The sequence below is a fragment of the Bolinopsis microptera genome, chromosome 13, assembly GCF_026151205.1.
Source record: "Bolinopsis microptera isolate Bmic1 chromosome 13, MBARI_Bmic_1.0, whole genome shotgun sequence".
Lineage (NCBI taxonomy): Eukaryota > Metazoa > Ctenophora > Tentaculata > Lobata > Bolinopsidae > Bolinopsis > Bolinopsis microptera.
The window spans coordinates 1,904,201-1,925,327 of NC_087084.1; the positions used below are offsets into that span (position 1 = coordinate 1,904,201).

The 21,127-nt window shown below is 37.4% G+C and overlaps 2 protein-coding genes across 2 annotated transcripts in view; both read left to right on the plus strand.

Annotated features, from left to right (window-relative positions):
- LOC134825321 (splicing factor 3B subunit 1-like) overlaps positions 1–21,127 on the plus strand; it is a 93,280-nt gene that overhangs the window by 24,625 nt on the left and 47,528 nt on the right. Inside the window, exons 2-3 of the mRNA XM_063837493.1 lie at positions 11,039–11,067; positions 12,440–12,513. Coding sequence (XP_063693563.1) covers positions 11,043–11,067; positions 12,440–12,513 — 99 coding nt within the window. The 5' untranslated portion in view covers positions 11,039–11,042. The remainder of the gene's footprint in view (positions 1–11,038; positions 11,068–12,439; positions 12,514–21,127) is intronic.
- LOC134825150 (uncharacterized) lies at positions 46–10,844 on the plus strand. Its single transcript, XM_063837294.1, has 10 exons — positions 46–549; positions 1,222–1,404; positions 1,681–1,850; positions 4,089–4,239; positions 7,314–7,481; positions 7,820–7,990; positions 8,219–9,523; positions 9,759–9,901; positions 10,171–10,345; positions 10,594–10,844. Exons 1-7 carry the CDS (start codon positions 54–56, stop codon positions 9,049–9,051), a joined length of 2,172 nt encoding a protein of 723 aa, XP_063693364.1. The 5' UTR covers positions 46–53; the 3' UTR covers positions 9,052–9,523; positions 9,759–9,901; positions 10,171–10,345; positions 10,594–10,844.

The window sequence follows — 21,127 nt, forward strand, 5'->3', positions numbered from 1 at the left end:
TTTGAAATTTTTGTTTGATTGCAATGTTTTGTTGATTTAAACATATAACCAGGATGCTATATAGGTCACCAAGGCCTAGATATGCAAGACCACCTCCATATTCTCCTAAGCCGCTACATGACGGCTATCAGTGGGATACAGCACATTGTGATGGCAATCAAAACAGTTTTCCTATTCACCCCTCACGAAATGGAAATAGTCACCATCCTCTCAGGGGACTCAGACCTACAGCAGGATCTTATCCAAGGCACAGCATACAACAACCTCCAATAAGAGCTCCAATGAGAGCTCCAACTCGAGTGCAGAGACCTCCTTTTCACACACAGAGACCTCCATTTCAAGACCACAGACTTTCGCTTGATGGACAGAGTCGTCCACCACAATTTTATTATTATATTAGACCTCAACAGCATCAGCTTCCTCCCCAGTTAAATTCTAGTTATGGTTATTACAGAGATGCTTATTGGACTGAGGAATCTGAGTATGATCCTTACAACATAGAAACGGGACAGAGTCAAGACCTCTACGATCCATACAATTTAGAATCAGGTAAGATATTTTATTTATTAATCTATTAAAAATGTATTTTACCGCATTTTTGGAGTAATTGTTATAAGTGTCATTTCGGGGGAAGGGGGGGGGGGGGGGGGGGGATCTTAAGGTCTGAATCGTCGTATTTTCTTCCAAAAGGGGGTGTCCAACCCCAAAAAAACCATTTTACCTCAAATTTCAATTTTGAAATTTTAAAATTTTTTGTAATTTTTTATATAATTCGATTACATTAAAAACAATACCCCTACTAAATAGTGGGTATAATTTGCCAATTTCCCTAGTTTAATGAGTTGTTTAAAGCAATTTATGGGTGGATATCTTATTTTATATACCAAGACACAGTTAGTACCGTGATTTCTCAACAGTTAGTACCGCAAAAGCCAGCAAAAAGGGTGGGTGTCTTAATTATTATTCGAAAAAACAGTTAGTACCGCGATGGGGGTGGGTGGGTCTTTCGAAAAATTCCAAAATTGCACTTAGTCGACGTCACGTACAGCAATTGGTACCTGATCACCCCCCCCCCCCCCCCCCCCCCCCCCCGGTAATATTTGAATGAAAATGATTAAGATCGATGATAAAATCCTCTTCAAAGGAAAGTTTGTAGTCTTATCTTTTATAATACAAGGTTTGTCATTTTCTCTCACAGCTACAGTAATACCACTTTTTCAGATGTTGTGCCATATAATACAACACAAACCAACGACTTGACACTGGTAACAAACAAATCAGAACCAGTGGTTAACGCCTGGACCAACTCGTCCTCAGAACCAGTGGTCAGGAATAAAGAGTTGGATGATTGGGTGCCATCATCAGCCGAGACCAGGGTTACCCCGGCAGCTGGGGATAAAGAGGGTTTGTTTTATTTAACATAATTTAATATTTAGGGTAAACAAGTATAAGCTCGCCTTTGTAGTCATTAATCAGTTTGCTAATCAGGCCTGTACTGGTAAAGATTAAAATTTGATTATCATGTTTAAATGATTTAATTGTTTTCTCAACCATTTGACTGTTTGAAGTTTAAAAGGTGCAGCAAAAATTGACTCTTTATTTTACTGTCAAAATCATAAATTTTTCACTAACATTAATGAGTCAAAATTTCTTACAAGCTTGACAAATATCCCATCTCAGTGTCATATGAAGAGTATGAGAAATGGAGGCATGATAAAGGGGTTGGGTTTAAGGGAGGTGTTGGTATAAAGAGGAAGATGCACAAAGCTCCTAAGGGGGTGTTTACTGCAGCTGGTAAACATCCTATTGGTGCTCTCAAGGAGAAAATACCCACTTGTGAATTTACCGAGGCAAGTTTGCTGAACCACGGATGGTTTTTATGAAATTAAGTATAGGCCTAGGAGGGCCGGGGGGAATGCAATGTCAATTAATGTCAGTATTCCATAAAAACCCCAAACTGACATTGACATTAATTGACATTAATTGACATTAATTGACATTAATTGACATTAATTGACATTAATTGACATTAATTGACATTAATTGACATTAATTGACATTGATATGTCTTGAAATTTGAGATTATCATTATTCGATAAATATTCAAGATATTCACGTCTATGTAATCTAGGTAAACTATAGGTAAAAATATAATATTAATCATAAGCTAAAATGTACTAAACTTTGTATTCTAAATGGGGAAAAAGAAGAAACATTGTCAGTCAGTCGAGAAAATTGTCAGTCAGGCTATATGGCAGCTTTGTAGATGTTGTGACTATGCTAGTAGTGGTCCCAGGCTTGCGACTGGAATTGCGGTGTTAAGTTAGACCGGTTCATAAAAACAAAATGTCCTTGAATAATTATGAGTATGTTCTTATCTGTTGATCCTTAGGTTCAAAGACCACCAAAAAAAATTTCAGCTTCCAACTCTTCCATCTTCGGTCCCCACCGGCCACGCCCATATTTTATTGGTTTCTTATACAGGTAAAATATCTAGAATCGGCTTTTTTAGTATGAAGGAGTAATGTTAGCTGTTTAAGATTCGTTATTCAAATATAAATGTCATGAAGGCATTTCGTTTAATGTGGGTTTTAAGTTCTGATGATGTTTAGAACCACGCCCTTGGATGGCTAAAATGTACTAATCTTTGTATTCTAAATGGGGAAAAAGAAGAAACATTGTCAGTCAGTCGAGAAAATTGTCAGTCAGGCTATATGGCAGCTTTGTAGATGTTGTGACTATGCTAGTAGTGGTCCCAGGCTTGCGACTGGAATTGCGGTGTTAAGTTAGACCGGTTCATAAAAACAAAATGTCCTTGAATAATTATGAGTATGTTCTTATCTGTTGATCCTTAGGTTCAAAGACCACCAAAAAAAATTTCAGCTTCCAACTCTTCCATCTTCGGTCCCCACCGGCCACGCCCATATTTTATTGGTTTCTTATACAGGTAAAATATCTAGAATCGGCTTTTTTAGTATGAAGGAGTAATGTTAGCTGTTTAAGATTCGTTATTCAAATATAAATGTCATGAAGGCATTTCGTTTAATGTGGGTTTTAAGTTCTGATGATGTTTAGAACCACGCCCTTGGATGGCCACGCCCATTTAAGAAAATTAAATTTCGGGAAACCGTATTATTTTAGTTTTATTGTTTAATGATCTGAATTTTTTTCACATTTCACATTTCCATATGTGATAGTAGTGAATAAATTGATGATATAAACGTTCTAAAGTGCTAACAAGAAATGCGGCCGCTTTTCTTTTGTGGATGGCCGCTCAATTTCCCGATCCGTGATGGCGTATTTATCATATTCCATACAACCTGAGCTGGGGACGGCCCAGTCTTTACTGTTTATATAAACATGCAAATATGGCGAAGTGACATGCCGACTGCCGAGCGCCGCCCAGTTAATATAATTCTATATTGAATTTGAAAATCGTGTATATTTCTATGTAACCATATGTTTATTGTTTATGCAACCTGACACGGATCTGTGCAAAATAGTAATACTAACTCAAAATAATAATAATATGCTATCAATTAGTGCCTAGTGGGATACATACATGATGAAATTAATAATGTACTTGGTTGGTTCAGCGCCGCGCGCCAACAATTATATAATTCAGATTATCACGCAAAATAACTTTGCGCAGGTAGTCACGTGGGCGATAACAGTGCTCGCAGGCACGTACGGTCGCACGCTCGCAGGCACGGTCGCAAAGCTACCATATACAAAAAAAAACCTCGATCGCTAACCCTTGTCCTTGACTCTTTTGTGCCTTCGGCACGAGTCATGGATCGGGAAAAAATATGGTAGAATTACATAATCTCTGGTCGAAAAATATCGTGTCAATTAATGTCAGTATTCCAAAATTTTGCAAAACTGACATTGACATTAATTGACATTAATTGACATTAATTGACATTAATTGACATTAATTGACGTTGCATTCCCCCCGGAGGGCCCCATAATTGAATAATTATGTAATGCCATGAAGATATTCATGTAATATAATGGTAATTGTCGGTAAACAATTAATACTGGAATACCTGTAAATTAAAAAATACATGTTTTCAAACTTTTCTCAGGAATGCCGGGAGAGGAATGACGAGCTGAAGTATTGGAAGCTAACAGCCTCTGTCAAGTTCTCTGGCTACAAGTTCCTGGGGTACGGTGTTACGATGAAGATTGCTAAAGCTGAAGCTGCTATTAAAGCTCTGACTTACCTTGATGTTCTCGGTTAGTGACAGCTCACACATTTCCAATTGCCCGGTTTTTTTTTGTACTGTGGTCTGTGGGGCAGCTGGTCAGCCGGCACAACTTATAGAATACTTTGTCGGCAAGCAACTCACTGATTACATGGAAGAGAACAAACTTTTCATCCGGCATCAATATGGCTTTCGGAAAAATCACTCCACAACTTATTTGATGTACGATCTGATGGACGAAATATATATGAGTAAATCTAAGTCTTATAAACCAGGAATCATCTTTCTTGATCTTAAGAAGGCCTTTGACACAGTGAATCATGAAATATTGCTTCAAAAATTGGCATATTATGGAATTGGTGGCATTGCTTTAACCTGGTTTAAGAACTTCTTATCTTGTAGATATCAATGCACTAGGATCAATGGCAAACTAAGTTCATTTTTAGAAGTTCTGAGTGGTGTACCACAAGGAAGCATCATTGGGCCTATATTATTTAGTATCTTCATAAATGACATCATTTATGCCTGTAACCTATCTAAGCCCTTTCTATTTGCAGATGATGGTGCACTATTCTTTGATCAAACCTGCAGAAGCACATTTATAAACATGAAAATAGAACTTATGACAATCTTTAAATGGCTCAGTGTAAATAAATTATCACTCAATGAAACGAAGACTGAATTCCTATTGTTTGATTCTGTTGATCAACATGATGAATTAACCATTGAATGTAATGAGGTAACTTTCACAATCAAGGAGTGCAAAGAGACAAAATATCTTGGCCTCATTCTAGATAGTAAATTAAACTTCAAAAGCCATGTAGATTATATTATTAAGAAGGTCATGAAGAGAATTGGTGCCATGTATAGAAGTAAAGCACTGCTACCCATTAAATATAGGAAAATGTTTGCCAATGCACTCATGTTGCCACAATTCGATTATTTAGACACGATCTATTGTAGAGCTGGCAAGACAAAACTTGCTGAACTTGACACTCTGTACAAAAAGGTAGCCAAAATAGCTCTCAACGTTCCACAAACAGAGAGCAGCCTTAATGTTTATAGAGACATGAAATGGTTACCACTCCATCTTAGACGACAACTCCATCTGTCAAATTATATGTTTAGAATCATCCATGACAATTGTCCTACAAACTTTATGAACAAATTTAGTTACATATCAGGAGGTAGTAGGAGCGGCGAAAGCTGCAACCTATATGTTAATAGATCAACATCACATAAAAACTTTCAATACTTGGGGGCAAAATGTTGGAATAATGTTCCAACAGATCTACGAAATCTGCCCGATGTTAAAAGCTTAAGTGATTCGTATAAGAAACAGCTACTCTCATCTATAACAACAGACCCTAATTATACCGTCGACAATTCATATGACAAATTTTACACTGCAATCATAGTCGACGATAACTAAGTATCTTCTAATTCTTTTAAATCTGAGGCATATATAATTGATGTATCGAAAGGATTTTCCCTTTTTTACCACCTTACCATTTTGATTGATTTTGCACATGACTGACATGTTTTAACTGGAGGAAGGGTTCGCACAGTGGTAGTTTTATAAACCACTTTTAATTTATTGACCTATTATACCTAGTGGTAGTTTTATAGACCACATTTAATTTATTTACTTATTATACTTAGTATTTATTTTTGGTGACTGTATCACCCAGTTTTAACATTTGATAATTGTACAGTTTATTGACGACACATTGACTGAATGTTATTTTATATTCTAATTTATATTCTAGATATTTTATTTATTTTTCAACAGACGACAACTTCCTGTTTTTTCTTCTATATTAGTTACTCATATCTCTTTTACAGACTTTTTTACAAGGACATTGACAGATGATACTCACATTAGGCATTCATTATTGCATCTAAATTATTTCACTTGCATTAGGTTTAGAAATTTATTCTCTGGTTAACAGATTTCAAATGTTCAATTAATTTGTAGTATGACAGTAAGGTATATAAGAAGTTATTTAATTTTGCTTGGGCTATTATATTGACTATTGAGGTTTAATGATGATATGGAATTTGAATTCTATATAAATTTACACTATGTGGTTGGGGCATTTTGCATAGTAAATATGGTTACTACTCCTATATATCATATTATTTGATTGGTATTCGATTTCTGATTATTTCTCTAGGAATATGATTATTATATCTCAATTTGGCTTTAGGTAGGGTGCCCCGCTAAAAGAACTGGATTCTTCCAGGAAGCATCCCGTGCACAGACCTTGGTCTACATATATATTAAATTATTAACCATTCATTCTGTATGTGCACGAAAATTTATTTCAATCAATGTCACTCCTCTTAAACGACATTATTAGGTAATAAACGACATTATAATCTCTTAGCGACAATATTACAAGATAAACGACATTATATTCTGTTAATGACAATATTACGAGATAAACGACATTATATTCTGTTAATGACAATATTACAAGATAAACGACATTATATTCTGTTAATGACAATATTACGAGATAAACGACATTATATTCTGTTAATGACAATATTACAAGATAAACGACATTATATTCTGTTAATGACAATATTACGAGATAAACGACATTATATTCTGTTAATGACAATATTACAAGATAAACGACATTATATTCTGTTAATGACAATATTACAAGATAAATGACATTATATTCTGTTAATGACAATATTACAAGATAAACGACATTATATTCTGTTAATGACAATATTACGAGATAAACGACATTATATTCTGTTAATGACAATATTACAAGATAAATGACATTATATTCTGTTAATGACAATATTACAAGATAAACGACATTATATTCTGTTAATGACAATATTACGAGATAAACGACATAGTAATCTCTTATCAAAATTTAAACGACATTATTGCCAAAAGCGACGATATTGCGCCGGCTGACCAGCTGCCCCTGTGAACGGTTCACTCATATCATGTAAAATGTCACTCCCGAGTGTGTGTATATTAGTGTGTATATTAGTGTGTATATTAGTGTGTGTATTAGTGTGTGTATTAGTGTGTATATTAGTGTGTATATATAACTCCCCCCCCCCCCCCAGGTATCCCTAATATGATGGATCACATTGTGAGTGAGGACTATCTGGTGAAACAGAAACTGATGGAAAGTGTACTGAGGGAGGAGCAGGAGCAGGAGGGTGTTGAGGAACCCTGGTATATCAAGGTGGACGATCAAGCGGAGTCCAGTGTCCCTGTTTTCAGACCTCGAGGTTATTTTGGTTGGGTGTTTTATTTTGTTTCGAGTCATAGCATAGTTTTAAGAATTAAAAATCACATTCAGTCTTCTTATATCTGAACATCCCAGAGGTATCTTCTTTAATGGGGCACCTAGGTTCAGCCTTAGTTTTAATTATAATTTTCTGATTTAATTTGACCGTTATCTTTATTAGGTACTGAAGATGTCCGAAAATATTTTATACCAATGATGTTATACAAATTTTGTTGGAACTTTTTAACTCATTCGTTGTCTGACTGTGGGAACTCTTGATTTTAGGTTCAGCCTCTCTAAAAAATTAATTACTAAAATATTGATCTTCCTCCACTGCAGAGTTGCCGACCCCGGAGACGCACCCCACAATGTTCTTAAACCAGTGGTTTGGGCCAGAGGTCAGGTGTGAGTACGAGATAGAGAACCCCGGTTTCAAACCACAGATATTTTCCTGTACCATGACTGTTCAGGACAGGTCCTTCCAGGGCTCTGGACCCTCTAAGAAGGAAGGTAGGTCTACAATATTATATATGATATAGTATATATACTAGTAGTATATACTAGTAGTATATACTAGTATTTTGTTTATTTTAGCGTTTATTTTGTAACTATTGGATAATTAGTACTTCGTGTGACTGTAATGATAGATTGAAATTTCTATATCAAATTATTCGTGTGTTATCGAAAGTGAACCTCTTATTTTTAGTGACTCCCCCACGTAACTTCCCCACGTTTCAGCTCAAAGAATCACAGCTGCTCTGACACTCCGCAGACTAGAAAAGGACCCGCCTCCAATAGACAACAGAAAGTTATCCAAGAGAAAAGGGAAAAAACCGAAGAAACCTAAAACTATGTCGGGGGTTGCTGATTTTCCTACACTTCCCAGCAAAATACCACGTTCAGGACTACGGACTGAAGATACGGTTCCTGTTGGGGATAGTTCATCAGGAGGAGCTGTAACGGGTTTTATACCTGCTGAGAGTAACTCTGTGACGTCACTAGATGTGACGTCATCAGATATGACGTCATCAAAAAATGTTGCATCTTCAGAAAATGTCGCGCCACCATCTGTTGCTTCAACCACGATCACAACCACTGAGAAAGTGGTTGGAGGCTCCACAAGTAACACGTCCGCTCCTATACAAATTCTGAAGAAGCCAATAGAAATCAGCAACAACAATAAAACCAGTAAGCCTAATTTTAGTGGGAACAAACAGACTTGGAAGATCGGAGGAAAGAGAACAGATCAACCCACTGGCAACTACAATTCTAACAACTTTTCAGCCGATAGAAACAATTACATCTCCTCGAATAACTACTCTCATCCTAACAATAACTGGTCCATTAATTCTGACAACAATAATTACAACAATAATTACAACAATAATTACAACAATAGTTACAACAATGATAGTGGGTACAGTGCACAGGGATATCAGGGACAGTACCCGCAAGTACCCGCACCAAGCTATCAGTACCCGCAGGCGGGCTACACCCACACTTCTTACAATGGGTACAACCCGCCGTTACCTAATTTCACCCCTCCTCCTCCTCCTCCTCCTCCTTCGTAACCATGCAGTGTGGCTAATGCAGTTTAATGCTTCATATTGAATCTGTTATTTTGCTGTAAGTCGTAATTTATATGGTTTCAAAACGTTGGAATTTGAATTAAAACTTTGGAATTTGAATTAAAACTCTGAGGTTAATTGTTGTTACAATATTATTTGGAAATAGTCCTTGTGGTCGAATTTCTTGATTCCTGCATTCATTGTTTTATGGATATTTTTGTTTTTGTGATCATAATAATATAATATATTTGGGAATACAGCTCGTCTGAAATGATTCTCTCATTTATGGATCTTGTCAGCAAAACATTCAATTGATTTAAAAATTACAATACGATTACAATACGATTTGCTAACTTAAAATATGAAATACAATTAGCTAGAAAATGGGAAAGATAAAGAAGGGCAAGGGCTCCAGAATCTCACATCCTTACGTTGCTAAAGTGCAAAATGATTCCAATCTAAATGCTTTAGATGGGTAAGCCCTTAAATGATACGTAATATTTGCTTATTGAAATTCTAATGTCTACAACAAACCATTTTCTTTTGAGATCTTGTTTTTATTGGTTTTTATTCCATTTGTTGTTGACCAAAATCCGAACACTTTTTTGTGATGTTTCCCGGAGTTGATTCTATTTTCAAAACTTTACCTCTAAGTAAGTAAGTAAGTAAAAAAATTTTAAAAGAAAAAAAAAACTGTAACCTCTAATCAGCCCACCAAAGAAAAGTGTGGAAAAGTCAGAAAAGAAAGACGCTATCACGTGTCTGAAGAACGAACTGAAACCTAAAACTAAGAAAAAGAGGATGAAAGAAAAGAGTCAGAAATGGAAGGAGAAATTGGAAAATATTAAAAAAGGTAACGTCTTGTTCTTTTCACTGAAATGTTTTTTTGTTCACAAAACTTTAACCGTGTGTTAACCGTGTATTTACCGTACGCGTAGGCTGTGTTTCTGTCAACAGATTACCGGATTTCAAAATCTGATGATACCAAATCATTTTCTCCTAAATATAATACTTCACTTCCGGTAAACTATAAGTATTATATAAGTATAAGTATAAAGCAGTGGTGATTTTATTATTCATTGATGAGCAATCACAACTGTAACCTTTATTTTAATATTTCAGCTAAAGATGAAGAGATAGCTAAAGCTAAGCGGGAGAAGACTAAGATAACTGGGGACATGCAGCCCTTATCAAACGAACTAACATCAATATTTAGCAGTATAATGGCCGATAAGAAAATTAATCTCAATATTCGGCCAACTGCTAAGCAAGATGACACTCCTTATAATCCATTCCAGTAAGTTTTAATTGACCTTTTTTATTCCGAATGTGACAGAACATTAAATTAAATAAAGGAACCTAAGCTGTGAAATAACGCGACATGTTTATAAGTTTTAAACGAAAAATATAATACGATTTTAATGATTTTACTCTGTTTAAACTAACTTAATCTATTTGTATCACGTGACTAGAATACAGCTCTCTGATTGGTTAGTTTGTGTCACGTGGTGTGAATACTGTGCTCTAATCGGCTATCTATTTCAGATCAAACGTGGACCACTTCAAATCAGTTTTATCCAACAAGAACTTCAAAGATAATCCCTTGTCAGCTGTAAAAGCACACATCCTAAGAACTAATGCTATGCATAGGACTTGAATACGACTTTTTTAAAGGATTCCTTTCATTTTGGAATGGTTATATATTCTGATAGTTTACATGTTTTAGATTTCTCAGATGAATTAAAGAAGCTGGATTTGTTAACCTGTCAATCTCCATCTGAAGGTGTAAAATCCATTTAAATGTTCTGCTCCGTTCATATGAGATGCAGTAGTAGTAGTAGTATCATTGCTTACTTACCATTATTAGATTAGTCCTCCTCTTGATAACGTTACAATTAATTGTATTGATTTATTTTACTTATTCTCATTATGTTTTTATAGTTTTCTTTACTGCTTTTTATTTACTCTATTCTAACTATTCAATCTCCGAAGCTATGTCTGCTCCAAAGACTCACGAGGGTAAGCTAAAACATATTTCTCTTTCGCCACTTCAATTAACTAATTAATTAATTAGCGCTTCAATTAACTGTATAGCTAATAATTAACAATTAACTAATTAACTGTATCGCGCGCGGCAGGGCCGGTTAGCATTGTACATTATTTACTGGCCGAGCACCGGAGAATTTAACATTAAGGTTGGAGTTGACCGCACTCCAGGATCATCAGCCGGGTAAGATCCGCGGCAGTGGGACCCCACAGTTCTGTTTCACTTGTTATTTGTCAGGTTTTAACAGAACTGTAAGGCTGGCACGAAGAGCAGATAGTTCTATCTTGCTCCCCCCACTGAGACCACAAGCACGACGTGTTGCTTGGGCCTTTTAAAATCGTAAAATGTGGTCGTTAAAATCCGTGTAGTGGTAGGTAAAATGTCGTAGTTTTGGTTGAAGTCGTAGATGAGGTCACACTTCACTCATCAGGGATCGAGATGATGAAGTCGCCTTGGGCTGGCCCGACCATTATTTGTCGGGTTGGAGTGCTCTGACACCCCACTGCTGTCTTTCCTTCTTCCATCTCCATAACAGTCGACGTTTCTTTGACCAGATGCTGTCTGGGAATGTTGGCTGCTCCTCTTTGTAGCTGGACGGCTACGTGGTTGATTAGAACGGCGAAGTCCCTGTATCGGTCCGTGGTTCGTCGGTCTAAATCGCCGAGTTCATCGTAGAGTTCACGAACAGAGAGGAAAGGGAGGCCTCTCTCAAATCCGTGGCAACAGAAAACCATAGTTCCCCCTCCCATTATGGCAACGCCGAGGAGAACAATGGCAATAAGGATCAAGATTGAACTTGGTTCCATTGAAATAGAGTTTATTATATTCGCGTAAGAGAGATGAAGTAATAAACACTGACCGTATGCGTGCACGTTGTCATGGTTGATAGTAGATGGCACGTGCAATTTGCGCGTCCGGATTCAACAAAAATTATTCGTATTTGGATGGGTGCCATCATATCTTTCTTAAAAGTCGCCAAATTTCTCATCGCCTATTGTCACTTTTGCCACTTCGCCGTCACAATAAAATAATATCATTTTTGTAACGCGCTTCGCATCTTTCATGATTTCCTTTATCCCTTGAGCGCGCACTTCATGCGCGCGTTTTGAATGATAAATTAAATCGAGCTCTCGCGCGTAAGTAGCCTGCTTATGTTCACATGTTAGGACTATTCGACGAAAACCGCGGGACTTTCTTGTCCTGGGCGTGGACAGAATTGAAGCGGTAATTTCGATTAAACATTGGGAACACTAACAATCAAGCTGTTCCCATATGAATAGGAGTCACCGTGTGATATTGTGCCTCTTAAATATCCTAACCCACTAACAAAAGTGTATGTTGCAGAGATAGAGGCGAGAGTTAAAGCCTTGCAAGCCAAGGGATCAGAAGAGAAAGATAAAGATGCCGGCACTAGCAAGGTACGATTTGAGAATATTACTGACTATTTTGTAGTAGTGATGAGATCTGAACGATTTTGGAGTTTGCTGGTATTATAAATCAAGAGGCTTGCATATAATGAACATATTGACACGGGTGCAGAGTTGAGTCTGTACGGAACCTAGTAGTTTCAGATCCTTGTTTTACTTGCCGTACAGCAAGGTCATCCACTACTTTAGCCCGGCGAGGCACATAACTCCCTCTACAACTCCATGACAAATGTTTCATATATACTAGCCGAGTTCACACGAATATATCCTTGTATATAACATATATGGAGGAACGAGCTGAGAGGCTCTCTTTCCAGGATATGAGAGAACAGATATTCGCCTTAAAATTTCGTAAATCGGATCACAAACCAAATAATAATGACACAAACATCACCACACGTCATCATAAATATCCCTACAAACAATAAAGAATAAAATGTTCAGTACAATGTACACTTTTCTCAATGCTCACTATCACGTGACGTTATTAGATGTTAGGAGTACCATCAAGTGACGTCACGTATTTGACAACGTTGTTCTTCTTCGTGACGTTGAACGACAAAATGGATATGCCTCAAACATGTCACCTCATATTAGACTAATTGGTCTTCTCTATAAAATTATACTCTTTAGTCTATAGAGTTATAGTATTGTAATAAGAGCTTTAAACAAACAAAAGAGCGGCACTTTTGTTTATGTAAGGCTCCCAGTAAAGCTCTGTACCAGATTCGCTTCCTTTTAACTGACCGCTTTCTCTTTTTACTGGTAACCGTCATCAAGAACGCTGTGAAGTATTTTTTAAATTTCATTATATTTTATAGATGAATCCATACATAACTTAAACTGCTGAATTCCGTCTGATGTTACTCATTACCCTGGTAGAGTTACCTCCTAATAAGGGCATCACGTGGTAGAAGTTTAGAGGGTCGAACTCTGATAACGGGATGTTATCCTGCTCAAGTTTTGTTAAAATGGCCCCCTCTCTCACGTCTTTGTAGTTGAGTTTTGTGCAGATAGGTATCTAAAGGTACGTTGTTAAGAATATCTGATATATTTATCTTACATAACCAAAATTTGGTGAATACGGGCCCAATATAGTCACGTTGTTGTTAGGGTTTCAATAATGTAATCTGGGTATTAAATCCGTCATTTGTAAACGTGATTGTAAACGTGGTTACTATATCCGCTAATGTACCACAAGGTAGTAGATTATGATATTTCGGGCTTTTAGAGTAATCGTATTGCAATTTCGTGCTTTTAGCGGGTAGCTTTGCGCAACCGTTTTTCATTTTCAATGACGGTATCAAAGGTAAGGTAAGATTGAGTTCGTTCATCTTCCTCTCCATATTTCGATCTTTATAACCAGTTTTATACGAGAATTCGTTCGTAGCACTCTTCTGACACCGTTGTTGAAATTTGAAATAGCTTTGATTTTCTCTAACAGGTCTCATCAACCTTCCTATGTTGAGGTTCGTTAACGTTAACTAAGCCATCACATGACTACCTATTAGAGAGACATCTAACAGTTGAGGGATATTGAGGGGTACTGACTCTATTGAGGGGTACTGGCTCAATTGAGGGGTACTGACTCTATTGAGGGGTACTGATTCAATTGAGGGGTACTGACTCTATTGAGGGGTACTGACTCAATTGAGGGGTACTGACTCAATTGAGGGGTACTGACTCTATTGAGGGGTACTGGCTCAATTGAGGGGTACTGACTCTATTGAGGGGTACTGATTCAATTGAGGGGTACTGACTCTATTGCGGGGTACTGGCTCAATTGAGGGGTACTGACTTTATTGAGGGGTACTGACTCTATTGAGGGGTACTGACTCTATTGAGGGGTACTGACTCTATTGAGGGGTACTGACTCTATTGAGGGCCAGGGGTACTGACTCTATTGAGGGGTACTGACTCTATTGAGGGGTACTGTCTCAATTGAGGGGTACTGACTCTATTGAGGGGTACTGGCTCATTTGAGGGGTACTGGCTCTATTGAGGGGTACTGACTCTATTGAGGGGTATTGATAACATCAACAGCGCGGAATATTTACCGTTAATTAATTTACCTTTAATAACGGGGTGTTTATCGTTAAATATTCTTATTTCAGGTCACACATTCAATTGTAAATGCCACCTTTGCCACCAAGTCAGTTTTACTGTTCAAATTGTCGTTCAGCAAACTTCTCCAACAGTTCAGTTCTCCGACGGGGATAGTTTTATTAGCTGGTATTTTCCATCAATGTAGGTGCAATTTCACACTCTCAGCCCACATTATTACTCCAAATAGTCCTCAACACATTTTAATGTGCTGCATAACATCGTCTGGTTCTACCTTACAAGGCGATGATATGACGCCTTGACAATTGTACTCTTGTCTCTTGTCCAGTACCTTCGCTGTGCAGTGTGCTTCAGTTTTGTGCTGCAGCGTTGTACTATCTATTAGTTTATATCGTTCAATATTTATTCTATTCGAGGATAAGGTTGAGAGAAAACTGAATTTATCTTTTAATCTTAAGTCCGTGATAAAGTGATGGATCACACTGATTTGTTAGTCCTTTTGCTGACTTTTATATTGTTCACATGTGAAGCAGGCATTCCATTGAAGCACGCATTGTGTGCTATTTATTAATTGATATTGTACTCAATAAGCTGCTCTATTGTATTGTTTAATGTATAGCAACTGACGTCAGCTAACAAGAGACAATAGGTATACGATAGACAAGTGGTTCTGTGGTTCATAGCTGTCACTTCTATGTCAGAGTTGTATCGTGTTGTCACAGTTCCAATTTTCATTCAAGAGCACATTTCTCAACGTTTTTGATTTAATCGAACAGCTTACAGCGTTCAAGAAAGTTCTTGTTGCCCGTTGCCGCCTATACCCCCCCCCCCCCGCCTATAATACCGAACGCCAAATAACTCCAGCGAAATTTTCTGAGTATTGTCCGTTATAGAATCCACATATTCCTTCCGCTTTATAAAATAGACTGGACACGTTACCTCCTAATAAGGGCATCATCTGGTAAGATAAAAGTGCTATGTCGAGAAAGTCTCTGGTAAGATAAAAGTGCCCACGTGCATGAAATACTAGTCAAGTGACCTGCTCTAAGGAGCCCCACTCCACCTCGTGGATTCTAAGGTCGCAAGGGAATAAGTTATTATTATAGTCCGGGTTTTTACCACGTCACTTTATTAATGTCAAAACATGCTTTATTACATTGCGTCGTCATGGGAAAACCGTTCACTGACACGCGCTTATCGATCACGTGACTTCTGTAGCATAAGCACGTGACTGGTGTGGTTGGTGTTTAACTCTGGTCACGTGTCTGTGAGCGTGTCACGTGTCTGTGCGCGTGTCACGTGATTTATAAACGCTTCACTCAGACACCCGCACATAAATCCCGCGTCGCGTGGTCCATCTAAAATATATAGGTTTAGTTTGCGTTTATATAACTTTTTGGAACGTTGCCCTAAATCAACCAAGTTATGAGATTTTCATAACGTTACGTTTAATAATAATTACATTAGTTCTACAGCACTACTCAAAGTCACGTTTAACCCAGTAACATTAGCCGCATTACAGAGTAACTACCTGCGGGTTAAGTTACCCGTTAAGCTGTTTAACCCATTAGAGAATACATGTGTTGTAATGTGTTGCTTGTAGTTGTACATCTTCTCTCTCCCACACCATGTACAGTTACACGGTACAGGTACACTGTGTTTCACAGTTACACTGTGTTTCTGTTACACTGTGTTTCACAGTTACACTGTGTTTCTGTTACACTGTGTTTCGCAGTTACTCTGTGTTTCTGTTACACTGTGTTTCACAGTTACACTGTGTTTCTGTTACACTGTGTTTCACAGTTACACTGTGTTTCTGTTACACTGTGTTTCACAGTTACACTGTGTTTCTGTTACACTGTGTTTCGCAGTTACTCTGTGTTTCTGTTACACTGTGTTTCACAGTTACACTGTGTTTCTGTTACACTGTGTTTCACAGTTACACTGTGTTTCTGTTACACTGTGTTTCACAGTTACACTGTGTTTCGCAGTAACACTGTGTTTCACAGTTACACCGTGTTTCTGTTTCACTGTGTTTCACAGTTACACTGTGTTTCACAGTTACTCTGTGTTTCACAGTTAAACTGTGTTTCTGTTACACTGTGTTTCACAGTTACACTGTGTTTCACAGTTACTCTGTGTTTCACAGTTACACTGTGTTTCTGTTACACTGTGTTTCGCAGTTACTCTGTGTTTCTGTTACACTGTGTTTCACAGTTACACCGTGTTTCTGTTTCACTGTGTTTCACAGTTACACTGTGTTTCACAGTTACACTGTGTTTCACAGTTACACTGTGTTTCACAGTTACACTGTGTTTCACAGTTACACTGTGTTTCTGTTACACTGTGTTTCACAGTTACACTGTGTTTCGCAGTAACACTGTGTTTCACAGTTACACCGTGTTTCTGTTTCACTGTGTTTCACAGTTACACTGTGTTTCACAGTTACACTGTGTTTCACAGTTAAACTGTGTTTCTGTTACACTGTGTTTCACAGTTACACTGTGTTTCACAGTTACTCTGTGTTTCACAGTTACACTGTGTTTCTGTTACACTGTGTTTCGCAGTTACTCTGTGTTTCTGTTACACTGTGTTTCACAGTTACACCGTGTTTCTGTTTCACTGTGTTTCACAGTTACACTGTGTTTCACAGTTACACTGTGTTTCACAGTTACACTGTGTTTCACAGTTACACTGTGTTTCACAGTTACACTGTGTTTCTGTTACACTGTGTTTCACAGTTACTCTGTGTTTCACAGTTACTCTGTGTTTCACAGTTACACTGTGTTTCTGTTACACTGTGTTTCACAGTTACACTGTGTTTCGCAGTTACACTGTGTTTCACAGTTACACTGTGTTTCGCAGTTACACTGTGTTTCGCAGTTACACTGTGTTTCGCAGTAACACTGTGTTTCACAGTTACACTGTGTTTCGCAGTTACACTGTGTTTCACGTTATGTTCTGTAATAGTCACTGTTTGCCTCCCAATACCCATCAAACAAATTGTCATGGTCAGAAATTCGTACTTTTCACTTTTGAGGAAATGTTTTTGTTTCTTTGGAGGATGACACTGTATTAAGGAAAACATGGTCATAACTGCTAGCTCCAATTAACAACATAGTAATTATATTATATTTGAAACCGGATGTTTTCTGACGACTAACAAAATACAGTATGTGTGAATATTTCGTCAGCTCTGCTACATCGCTATTGCTGCATTCTCCCTGTGTCTTGTGACCATCGTGTTGCTTTCAAACCTGCTCGAATCTTCCCTCACTCATTAAGAGTTAAACCATTTCCAATCAATACAGAGCTTACAGTTACATAGCTTATCTGACCGATATCAATTTGACTGAACGTCTTTGTCAAAGCGTTAGTTAAGCGGTGTGTCCAACTCACGTCACTGATAAAATCCTATATATTGTACTGCTGCCAGCTGCTAATGTATAGTTGTATAATGCTTATTGGTATTTTGTACTGCTGCCAGCTGCTAATGTATAGTTGTATAATGCTTATTGGTATTTTGTACTGCTGCCAGCTCCTAATGTATAGTTGTATAATGCTTATTGGTATTTTGTACTGCTGCCAGCTCCTAATGTATAGTTGTATAATGCTTATTGGTATTTTGTACTGCTGCCAGCTCCTAATGTATAGTTGTATAATGCTTATTGGTATTTTGTACTGCTGCCAGCTGCTAATGTATAGTTGTATAATGCTTATTGGTATTTTGTACTGCTGCCAGCTGCTAATGTATAGTTGTATACTGCTTATTGGTATTTTGTACTGCTGCCAGCTGCTAATGTATAGTTGTATAATGCTTATCGGTATTTTGTACTGCTGCCAGCTCCTAATGTATAGTTGTATAATGCTTATTGGTATTTTGTACTGCTGCCAGCTCCTAATGTATAGTTGTATAATGCTTATTGGTATTTTGTACTGCTGCCAGCTGCTAATGTATAGTTGTATAATGCTTATTGGTATTTTGTACTGCTGCCAGCTGCTAATGTATAGTTGTATAATGCTTATTGGTATTTTGTACTGCTGCCAGCTCCTAATGTATAGTTGTATAATGCTTATTGGTATTTTGTACTGCTGCCAGCTCCTAATGTATAGTTGTATAATGCTTATTGGTATTTTGTACTGCTGCCAGCTGCTAATGTATAGTTGTATAATGCTTATTGGTATTTTGTACTGCTGCCAGCTGCTAATGTATAGTTGTATAATGCTTATTGGTATTTTGTACTGCTGCCAGCTGCTAATGTATAGTTGTATAATGCTTATTGGTATTTTGTACTGCTGCCAGCTGCTAATGTATAGTTGTATAATGCTTATTGGTATTTTGTACTGCTGCCAGCTGCTAATGTATAGTTGTATACTGCTTATTGGTATTTTGTACTGCTGCCAGCTGCTAATGTATAGTTGTATAATGCTTATTGGTATTTTGTACTGCTGCCAGCTGCTAATGTATAGTTGTATAATGCTTATCGGTATTTTGTACTGCTGCCAGCTGCTAATGTATAGTTGTATAATGCTTATCGGTATTTTGTACTGCTGCCAGCTGCTAATGTATAGTTGTATAATGCTTATTGGTATTTTGTACTGCTGCCAGCTGCTAATGTATAGTTGTATACTGCTTATTGGTATTTTGTACTGCTGCCAGCTGCTAATGTATAGTTGTATAATGCTTATTGGTATTTTGTACTGCTGCCAGCTGCTAATGTATAGTTGTATACTGCTTATTGGTATTTTGTACTGCTGCCAGCTGCTAATGTATAGTTGTATAATGCTTATTGGTATTTTGTACTGCTGCCAGCTGCTAATGTATAGTTGTATACTGCTTATTGGTATTTTGTACTGCTGCCAGCTGCTAATGTATAGTTGTATACTGCTTATTGGTATTTTGTACTGCTGCCAGCTGCTAATGTATAGTTGTATAATGCTTATTGGTATTTTGTACTGCTGCCAGTTGCTAATGTATAGTTGTATACTGCTTATTGGTATTTTGTACTGCTGCCAGCTGCTAATGTATAGTTGTATACTGCTTATTGGTATTTTGTACTGCTGCCAGCTGCTAATGTATAGTTGTATACTGCTTATTGGTATTTTGTACTGCTGCCAGCTGCTAATGTATAGTTGTATACTGCTTATTGGTATTTTGTACTGCTGCCAGCTGCTAATGTATAGTTGTATAATGCTTATTGGTATTTTGCCAGCATTCTGTAATATTGATAACTAAAAGCTGCTGTAAGTGATTTGCCACAGTATAGTAAGCAACAATCTGGTTTCTGTCTGGCTCTATTTCCTGAGTACTGGTTTGTTATCCTCCGATAGTTTTATAGATTAAACTCGTTATGTCGCTGATATAATACTCTAGACTGCAGCTCAGCTGATTTATATAGTACTTGTATACTGTATAGTAGTCAGTTGATCATGCTTAGTGGTATTTTGCAAAGTATTATATGTGGTAGCGAGCAGCTGTGTGGTGATATTCCGCCGCTGTAGGTAGCAATCTGGACTGTTCTCTAGTACGCTACTTGCTTCTTGTCTGTGTTTCCTGTGTGTGGCCATCCATAAATTAGGTCGCTCTTCCCCAATTCCCCTCCCGGCATCGTCCATTTGAGTTGCAAAATTGAAAAAACCCCTCCCTATCCGATGGACGTGTTTATGGATGGTCCCTTAAGTTATTGTAAAACTACAGTATTGTAAAACTACAGGTCCCTTAAGTTATTGTAAAACTACAGTATTGTAAAACTACAGGTCCCTTTAAGTTATTGTAAAACTACAGTATTGTAAAACTACAGGTCCCTTAAGTTATTGTAAAACTACAGTATTGTAAAACTACAGGTCCCTTTAAGTTATTGTAAAACTACAGTATTGTAAAACTACCGGTCCCTTAAGTTATTGTAAAACTACAGGTCTCTTAAGTTATTGTAAAACTACAGGTCCCTTAAGTTATTGTAAAACTACAGTATTGTAAAACTACAGGTCCCATTATAAGTTATTGTAAAACTACAGTGCAGTGCGAGTACCGACCGTCTGACTTAACGTACAGCTTTTTATGTAATTTGATTTGCAATTACTTTATTCAATTTTTGTTTGACAAATGCAAACATTTAAAAACTATTGTAAATGCTCTCCCAACAGGCAACCTTTACCGGGTACCAATCTTTATCGGGTACCAAGACTTCTGTTAACATAATTTATCAGTGTCAAATGATTACCAGTTATATTGTAAATTATTGCCAAGCTGTTCGATAGATACCGACGGCTCCAGTGGCAGGAGCTATATTGATGAAGGAGCAATACATAGTAAACGAGATTAATAAAGGGAAATATCCGGTGATAGATTAAATTAAGGAACCATGGGGTGTAGTGGGGTGTAGTGCTCAAATTTATTTTAATTTTCTCCGATTTCCGTTAGGCTTGTGGATTTATCTCAGCGATTGTACTCTGTGGCATAACCGACGACCGAATACTATCCGCTGATGGACTTTCCTTAACTTCATTCCGTTTTATCATCCCTTGCCATCTTACATCTGTA

Bases quoted from the DNA above. Each gene is read 5' to 3' on its own strand.
- LOC134825150 (XM_063837294.1), top strand. From the start codon at position 54: ATGCTATATAGGTCACCAAGGCCTAGATATGCAAGACCACCTCCATAT. The intron at 1,405-1,680 runs GTTTGTTTTATT...ATCCCATCTCAG, and splicing joins GGCAGCTGGGGATAAAGAGG to TGTCATATGAAGAGTATGAG. The intron at 1,851-4,088 runs GCAAGTTTGCTG...AACTTTTCTCAG, and splicing joins CCACTTGTGAATTTACCGAG to GAATGCCGGGAGAGGAATGA.